The sequence below is a fragment of the Tripterygium wilfordii genome, chromosome 22 (assembly GCF_013401445.1).
Source record: "Tripterygium wilfordii isolate XIE 37 chromosome 22, ASM1340144v1, whole genome shotgun sequence".
Lineage (NCBI taxonomy): Eukaryota > Viridiplantae > Streptophyta > Magnoliopsida > Celastrales > Celastraceae > Tripterygium > Tripterygium wilfordii.
The window spans coordinates 9269879-9279830 of record NC_052253.1 but is presented as its reverse complement, the minus strand read 5'-3'; the positions used below and the strand labels follow the sequence as shown (position 1 = coordinate 9279830).

Below are 9952 nucleotides of genomic sequence, written 5' to 3'. Positions count from 1 at the left end.
TAATATTTTTCAGTCAGTACAAAATCATACCAGTACTAATTCATGTTTTTTACAAAATCATATGCCATTTACAAAATCATTGAAAAGCCACTTGTTTCCCTGCTTACATTCTCATGACTTTGTATATATTTTCATCCCACGAATGTCCCCGGTCATTGAGGAAATCATGCAAGATATCAGCCTGAACCTAGCAATGTCGTCTGTTGACAAATCCTTCGGGATTGAGAGTCTGTTGAAGATGCAATCCATGATGTACATGACAAATATCCCACAATCCACTCTGTTTTTAGAACAATAAACAATGAATTAACATTAAATATACATTCTGTAACCAAAGTGATAAATATTATTAAAGGGTGGTAATATTCTTGTTACTTACGATCCTGAAGGTTGCTGCGGCAAGTCAATCACTGTGATATTACTTCCTGGTTTGCCATTCAGTGTGATTGGCATCACCTTGTTGTAGAATTTTATCTGAAAATAAAGATAATGGATATTGATTATGAATAATTGATTAATTAATGCTAAAAGGGAATGGAGTTCTCACGAATTCCATTACATATTTTAGGTAAGGATCTCTTGCATCCTTAATTCTTGGCAGTAATGAGTTGTAGTGTCTCCATCCTCCATCCCATGTGTCTAGTACGAGTAAAGCCCAGTGATTTGCTTCATCATGGTCTCCCTATGCATGAATACGGAAATGGAGGTATCTGTATTGATGATAAACCACTTTAACCTTGTCTGTTACTAGTTTCTCGACAACATCAAATTTTCCAAGTCTAAGGTACGCCTACAATTATAGGCATCAAACAATTAGTATTTAAGTCATTATATAATTATATAATGAATCATATAATTTACCAGACTAGAACTTGTAAACGCAATTGATTTGCCTATCGATAGTTGTTGAGTGTCTTCTGGTTGTTGTTGTTGGACCCTCATTAGAATTTCAGCATAACAATCAATGACCTGTAGATTATAGGCGACAATTGGTTTAGCTATCAATTATTCATAAGCACATAAAAGAAAAAATTCCAATTAATTATTAACGTACGGTGTTCAACGCCATATTCGTGCTAGCCAAAGCTACTGCATCACTGTAGTTCACTGAATTTTCCCTAGACCAAACTATTGTCCTGAAGTGATAAAATAATTGGAATAATATGTAAATCCATTGGTTATAAACAATGGAATACATTATTCCATTGAAAAAAAACATGAAAGTGTTAGATCTGATGTTAAAAGGCCATTATTCCATTACTATTTTCAATGGTATTAGTATTAGTTGCTAAATATAAATGGACTAAATGGGAAATACAGAGGATATATTACAATTTACTCGTTATTCCCAACTTTATAAATTTGTGACAACTTCTCATTCTCCTCTGGGGTGATGAATTTATTTGCTTTTGATTTTGATGGCAGTGGCTTCGACTTCTTGATCGCTTTCGATTCTTGTAAGTCGTCAATGTTGATAGGAACCAGTTGCTTATTGGATGTTGATTCTTTTTTTTCCACTGGTTTCTTCTTCAAATCATACTCGAAATCATAATCGAACTTATGCAACCTAGTTTTTTTGCTTCAAATGTAATATCATAGATCTTGGTTCTTGTTTGACTCTTCCTATACCTATTCCTCTTGCTCTTCCTTTTCCTTTTCCTCTTCCTCTCCCTCTCCCTCTAGGAGTTTTTGACAATTCAATATTATCACTATTGGTTGCTTGTGGATCTCCCCCTACATTATCATCAGCTTCACTCAAAGTTCTTAGTTTATTTAATTCATCCAACATTACTTTCTTTTCTTTTTCTTGCTGCACTTTTTCATCATTCAAGCTCTGCATTTTAAGACAAAGAACTGCATTATCCCTTTCCTTTTCAGCCAATATACTCTTGAGGCTATCTACCTCTGCTTGAATTTGTTGCAGGTTGGACCTCAATATTTGCACTTCATGGGAGAGCTCTGATTGTTCACCTATGTTTTGAACAAAAACCGAATTCTCTTTTTTTAGAATTTCAATTCTTAAACTATGCAGTTCAAGAGAAACCTCATATTTTTCCCTTTCAACTTCAAGTTTTGCTTCTTTTAGAGCTTTCATCTCAACAATTAAAACTTTCAACTCACGCTGTTCCAAGCTCCGCTCATGCTCAATGGTTCTAATATGGTTCATCGCTACTTCCAGTTTTGTTATGTCAAGATCTTCGTAAGGTCGAGCATCATCCCTGTAGGCAATGGCACTAGGTGTGTTTGAAACAACTAGAGATAGTTGTTCTTGTAGTTCCTGCGTATTCTTGGGTGTGTTGTAGTGTCTACCCTCATATTGTGATACTTCATGACAACATCCATCAATGTGTTCAAGTTTGTCAGCATATTCTCCCACAGTTTTGTCATATGTTTTTCTACCATACTTTGGATCCATGACTTTCTCACCAGATTGTTCCCCCTCATCAACATTTGCAACCTTAACATTACCCTCTTTTTCTCCATTGGATCCTCGATTAGCAGATGCTGTGTCACTATCAGTTTCAGTGTCAGATGGCACATAATCCACATAAAGCAGTCTATCCTCTTCATCAGTTGCATTCAATTCTTTCTCAAAAACCTACAAGCACAATTCGAAAAAGAACAAATTAAATGTTATACAAAATTCCATTGTATAATACTAATGGAATAGGAACTATCAATAAAATAATAAATGGAATATAATGTTCAGTATAAAATAAACAATGGATTAACCTTATTTCATTTGTTATAAATAGTGGAATAATCAATTTTACTGAAAAAATAATTTGAACAACATGTTCATTATGAAAGAAACAGTTTATTATCTTATGTTATTGAAGTTAATCAGTGGATTATCTATGTTATTTGCCTCAGATTTTTTAAGTTTGTCAATATATGTCTTGTCGAAATCCTTTCTTGGCCAATTCTTCTTGTTCCGCTTTAAAAATCTGGGAAAGCTTGCTCCATCAACTGGTTTGAAGATTGTAGTATGTTCACAAAACCAGTACTGCAAGCAAATGAATATATAATTACGCAAAAAAAGACATAAATATGTTATAATATTGTTGATATTTCATTGAATATAATCTTACCGTTATCACAGTAACGCAACCTGTAACCTTGATAGGGTTATTTATAAACTTCTTAACTGATTTCATCAAATAGCTAGCTATTGCCCTCGACCAATTATACTTTCTCATTTCATCTACATTGACGACATATTGAATGAAAGCCCAGGAAAGCGTATCACCACTTGTAGAAAAAAATAAAGTCAAACAAATGTACAATGTTAGCAGCCTTGCTACATCAGCCGCATCGGTTTCTTTATTGCCTTGAATAGCTGCATCCAAAGCAGCTTTTATATTTCTTGATCTCAGTATATTGACATCTGGGAATCTTGTTCTCACAAAATCCAGGTCTGCAGGCTTTGGATTCTTCCCAAATTCATCAATTCTTTACCAGATATCACACCAAATATAAGTTTAATGTCTTGCTCCGAAAGTCGAACTTTCTTCTTCCCCAACATGAAAGCTCCTTCATTGGTATTATACTTTTTGATGATTGCACATAAACTTTCATCTGTCTTTCTAAGCTTAACAATTGGTTCTTTTCCAATCCATTGATTGAACATATGCCAGAAGGGAGTTTTCTTGATCATCTCCAACTGTTTTTTTGTGAATTTAAAGTTTTTGATCAATTTATCAATACCTTCAAGATTAGACTTGTACTGGGGTGGGTACACTTTCTTCTCCTTTATTGGTTTCGTGGCTCTTTCTTTTCTTTTTCGACTACTTGACATTTTGTTCTACTCAAAATAGATCCTGAAATATTGTATAACCGTGTCTGAGATTTATAATTAATGGAATATGCAAATACTAGACAATTAACTGAATGGCATTACTATTTGAATGTTCAATTATTTCCAGTTAAAAAACAAATGGTATATGCTAATTAAAGTGACCAAAAACAATGAAAATCAGTTATTCCATTGTTTCTAAAAATGGAATAACATTACTGTTAGAAAATTCACGTAGTTCCATTGCGATTCTAAATGGTTTAAAGATATCCATTAGTTAAAACAATGGGGATATTAAATCTCTTTGAATATTCAAAAATAACCAGTAATAAAACAAGTGGAAATATAACTGGCAAACGAAATCAGTTGAAATCAGTGGTCAACAAGAACTTTGTTTCCCTACATGCAATGCAATGGATTTCAGTTTTTTTCACTTACTAGTAGTAACTATCTAACCAGTATAAACAATATTCAATGGAGAACAAAATGCAACCTCTTGATTTAGTCTAACATAGAACTCAGTCATCAAACAGAGATAGAAATCGGTACAGATAGATATTAACAATGAATCACCAAAACTGCATGTTTCAATGGAAGCTAAACAATGGAAATACCTCTCGTCAAACGTTGGAGATTAGAATGGGAGAGCCGTAGAAATGTCGTCGAAATCATCCGTTGATGACAAAAACTTCTTCTAGTTAGGTTTTCGATTTGAGAGAGACGAACTGAACATCTGTCTCGTGAAAACGTAACGAAGATGCAATACATCGAAAACTGTTCCGTCCCTCCTTTTCTAATTTTTTTCAATTTCGTCCAGTCAACAAATGAGTCAGCATGCCAGCTGTAGTTGGGCTCCTTTGGGCTACTAATATTTGGGCTAACTATCACTACCCTTTTGCATATCATTGCTATCCCGAGTCAACTTTCCGGTGTTGACTCCGGCAAAAATGCTGATATGGATCCACATGGCTAATATACTCCAGCGAAGTTGACAAGTTGATCAAAATTTTAAATTGATTTAAAAAATTACACATTTATTTGTTTTTTATTTTAAGTTTAATTGCAATTACACAACTATTTGTTATATATACACCTGTTAAACAAATTTTATTTATTTTTTAAATATACACGTGGATGCTACATCAACATCTTCGCCGGAGTCAACACCGGAAAGCCGATTCGGGATAGAAACAATTTGTAAAACAATAATTTAATGATAGAATGAAGAAAAAAAATAGTTTAAGGACATAATGGAGAAAAATGTGGTAGTCTAAGGATATATATAATATTTTAGCCTTATTTTCTATAATGATTTGCTCTTTTGATTGGGTGATATGGGGACCTGAGCAAATGCAACATGTTATTTTTAATGACCCAACAAAATTCAATATTGTGTTTCACCTCTATTACACAAAAAATCAAGCCAAACACATTTCTCAATACAATCAAATCAACAAAATACATCTCCTAATATAGCCACGTCAGTAAAACACAAATTCCTCTACATTATCTCTTCCCACCCAACATGGAGGCCAACAATATTTCATGCCTCCATGTTGTCCACAACAAAATTACATCAAAATACAAAATCTAAATACAACCACATCAGTAAAATACGTCTCCCAATACGGTCACATCAACAAAAGACTTCTTTCAATAAGTCACCTCAACAAAACAATAAATCCCATACATTTTTGTTGATCCAATAAAACAAAACAATAAATCTTACACATTTTTGTTGATCCAATAAAATTTTATTATTGTGATTGCTCTAATATGACACTATCATGAGACCCCCCTTTTTAGAAAAGCTTCTCTTAGTTGTGAATTTGTGAGTAGAAAGGGATATCTTCTAGATGGCATGGCTACTTTGTCCCCAAGCCACCTTGCACCAATGCATTGAGACATTAAATGTCGGATTGGAGTAGATATGACTAAATATCTTCTTCTAACAAATTCCAATGACTTTAATGAAAAAAAACAGTCGTCTTACCTTTATGGTAACTAAATCTTCCTATGTTTTGTCAAAATAATCATATCTTCCTATGTTTTGTCAAAATAATCCTATTACGGGGCATCAGCAAGCTTCCTGAGTCATATGAAGATGAGACTCAAGACAAGCCCCCGGTCAAGCCCCAATTCCAGTTGGCATCTCAAAAACTGCTAGGCATATAACATGTGTGATATGTATTATTATTTCCTGCATAATTTCAAGCTTCCATTTCTCTTTTATCCCTCAAAAGTGGGTGGTTTTCATTGGAGGCCCCGATAAGTAGTTTGTGATTTATATCGGAACCATCTCCTAAAATATCCTGCCATTTTCTGGTTCTCTTTAGTTTTTCCATTTTCCAAAACCCATTTGCATGCATTAAAGAGACCATATATATTACAAATAAAAATAATAAATTAATACAAGAAAGAAAGAAATACAATAAAAAATGATATGGAGTATTTAGCCGCCACTCAGTCAAACATACGAGTTCTGACATAGTAGGAAAGAGGCACAACCACTCACACAGATAAACATAGACACAGAAGAGAAAGACCCTTCTCTTCATTTTCCATAGTCCAATCTTCCTCTAACTTTCCTGGAAACCCCATCCCAGAAAGAATTGGCAGACAAAATTACAAAACCTTGTTCATTACGTGACAAACTGACTCTCCTTAACAGTCTTTGGCTCTCTGCCTCCATATGTCCCTCTAAAAACTATAAACCCATCTCCCTTTCTCTGTCTCTCTTCTTTTAAATTTGTAATCCATGGCGTCTTCTTCCGGTAGCTTAGACACTTCTGCAAACTCCTATTTCACTTTCCCTACGCCCCATCCCTTCAAGACCACCTCCTTCTCTGACCTCCTCGCATCACCCCCCTCCGGCGGTGACACTACCGATAAACGGCGTGGATTATCGGATCGTATGGCAGAGAGAACTGGGTCTGTTGTTCCAAAATTCAAGTCTATTCCTCCTCCTTCACTGCCCCTCTCTCCACGAGCCGTGTCTCCTTCCTCTTACTTTGCTATCCCTCCTGGGTTAAGCCCAGCTGAGCTCCTCGACTCCCCTGTTTTGTGGAATACCTCAAATGTAAGATTTAATTTTATGTAATATGATTTCGTTTTTGACTTTAAGGTTTCTGATAAAAAAGGGATTTCTGATTAATTGTGCTTTTTTTGTGCAGATTTTGCCATCTCCAACTACTGGAACATTTGCAGCTCAGGCTTTGAATTGGAAGAGCAATTCAGGCAATAATGACGCCAACAACAACCATAAATTTGTCAAACAAGAAGACAAGAACTACTCAAGCTTTTCCTTCCAAACCCAGACAAAACCACAGACAATTCAAACCGTAAGCAACAAAAATTTTAGTACATGTCAACGCCAAGTCTTTTTAATTTTCATTTCCTTGATCTTTCTTGTCCTTTTTCGCACTCGTTGAAATGGGTTTTTGTCATTTTCAGTATAAGGAACAACGACCAGGGAGTTTTCAAGAACAAACTAAACAGAACACGGTGAAATCTGAAAACGTTCCAGTCCAGAACTTCTCCTCTGAAATTGCCACAATTCAAACCAACAATCAAAACAACAGAGCTGACCAATCTGATTATGGAAACTATCAAAATTCAGTAAGAGAACAGAGAAGATCAGAGGATGGTTATAATTGGAGAAAATATGGACAAAAACAAGTGAAGGGAAGCGAGAACCCTAGAAGCTATTACAAGTGCACATACCCAAATTGCCCTACAAAGAAGAAAGTTGAGAGGTCTTTAGATGGACAAATAACTGAGATTGTTTACAGGGGTAGTCACAACCATCCTAAGCCTCAATCTACTAGGAGATCATCATTATCATCGGCTAATTCTCATGCAATCCAGGCTTCAAATGCATCCATTCCTATCAGTGAAGTCCAGGATCAGTCCCTCTCTGTATCACAAATGGAATCTGTTGCAACACCAGAAAATTCATCAATATCAGTTGAAACTGATGATATTGATCGGAGCTCTCAGAGGAGTAAATCTGGGGGTGGAGATGAGTTTGATGAAGATGAACCTGAGGCCAAAAGATGGTAACTTTTCATCCAAAATTAGTAGTTATTACTTTTTTTAACATTTCTTGTTTTCGTGTTCTCTTACAAGATTTTCTCTATATGTTTTTCCAGGAGAAGGGAGGGTGAAAATGAAGGCATATCAGCTGCTGGAAGCAGAACAGTGAGGGAACCAAGAGTGGTCGTTCAAACAACAAGTGACATTGATATCCTTGATGATGGGTATAGATGGAGGAAATATGGCCAAAAGGTTGTCAAGGGAAATCCCAATCCAAGGTATAAGCTTTAGTTTTAGATTCCATTCTGTTTTTCTTAAAAAGGATTATTCCTGAATCATATGTACTTTCAGTCTTAAAATCCAATGGGACCTTATTTTTAGTTCTTAGATTCAATGTATTTGATCAACTTTTCTCTGCTAACTCTTGTATCCTATCCCAAATGATGACCTGCAGAAGCTATTACAAGTGTACATATCCAGGATGCCCTGTAAGGAAGCATGTAGAGCGAGCATGTCATGATCTCAGGGCAGTGATCACAACCTATGAGGGCAAGCACAACCACGATGTCCCGGCTGCTCGTGGCAGAGGCAGCCACTCCCTCAACCGGTCTTTACCCATGGACAACAACAATAATTCTAGCAACAACCACCCATTAACGGCAACGAGGGCTCAAGCTACAAACCCCACCAGCAATGCAAGGCTTCCAACAGTTTCTGATGGGGAAGGACCCTACTCACTGGAGATGTTGCAGAGTCCAGGAAGTTTTGGGTTCTCAGGCTTTGGTGCTTACATGAACCAACAAATGGAGTTTGAGAATGTGTTCTCCAGAGCAAAGGAGGAGCTAAGGGAAGACAATCTATTTATTGAATCCTTGCTATGCTGAATACTTTGCGTAGACATGACTTTGGAAGGTTTGGAAAATCGATCAAAGTAAAATCAGGTGGTGTTTTTTGGTTCGTATTGATTCATTTGGATTCTGTTTGTTGTGTATATTTCCACTTCTACAGGTATTTATTTATTTTATGTATGTTCAAATGAAAGGTGTATCGCTGATTTGATGTAGGGGGGATCTTTGGCTTCATATTTATATTTTTCATTGTAGTGAAGCTGGTACATACACTACACGGCCTCAACTCAATTTTGTATGAACCTTTTAATTTCATTTATTTATTAATTCAAATCAAATGGGATTGTCATGAAATGTGGCTTCAATGAATGAAGAGGATCCTTCCACTTGGGGTGCGTATTTTGATGAAGATAGATTTGAATGAGTCAAAAATGGGAGGAGGAGCTGCATGCCTTATTGCACAAGTTGGTCAAATGTCAACTCGGGAGAGTTTTCTTCCTCTTCTTCCAAGTGGTTCCAAATAAGAAATAAGAAATAAGAAATAGAAAGTGAAGAGACGGACAAGGAGAGGTTTCCGTGTTCCATACGGTGCAGTTTAAAATTTGAAGGCCACACTGATCGGTCCCATCTAGCCAGCTCATCCACCGACCAGACCTAAGAACGGCCTTCTCTCTTCATCTTAAAAAATAAAGAAAAAGTGCACAATAATATGTGCCGAGAATATACACGTATTTTTGTGCATCCAATTACATTAGTTTTTGTCTTTCTTTTGAGTTGATTGAGAGTTGATGTTGCCGAATTAGTTTATAATTGCAATATCAAGTAAAAAGACATAAAGTGAGGGGAAAAGAGCAAAATGTGGCAAATTCTCATTCAGAGACAAACCCCGATTGTTTGGAAGCAAAGCCCAATTGATTGGTCTTTGACCTATATTTTTATATGCAAACATTGATAAATTCCGATCGATCGAAACAAATCTCGATCGATTGGAGTAGTGATTTTCTGAAGCACAACTTTGGTGAGAGGATTCGGTCAAAAACGACACCAATTTGTTAGATATATGACACAAGATTTTAGGGGTATAAAAGCGTGTTCGATGGAATTTTATTGTAGCTTTCGACCTAGCAATTCTCTCTCAACATTGGAGGAGCCATCAAGCATCTTGAAGAGGAGGAAGAAGAGAGTTCTCTTGGATTTGTTGAGTTTATTCTCTTCGACTCTTTATTTATGGGTTTATCTATTTTTAGTTATTTATTGCTTTGTAATATGAGGA

At 35.9% G+C, this 9952-nt stretch overlaps 1 protein-coding gene across 1 annotated transcript; it reads left to right on the top strand.

Moving 5' to 3' along the window:
- Positions 1 to 6328: 6328 nt before the first annotated feature.
- On the top strand, positions 6329 to 9033 carry LOC119991975 (probable WRKY transcription factor 26). The gene is made up of 5 exons (XM_038838539.1): positions 6329 to 6875; positions 6970 to 7137; positions 7250 to 7854; positions 7948 to 8109; positions 8286 to 9033. Exons 1-5 carry the CDS (start codon positions 6555 to 6557, stop codon positions 8713 to 8715), a joined length of 1686 nt encoding a protein of 561 aa, XP_038694467.1. The 5' UTR covers positions 6329 to 6554; the 3' UTR covers positions 8716 to 9033.
- Positions 9034 to 9952: the final 919 nt, after the last annotated feature.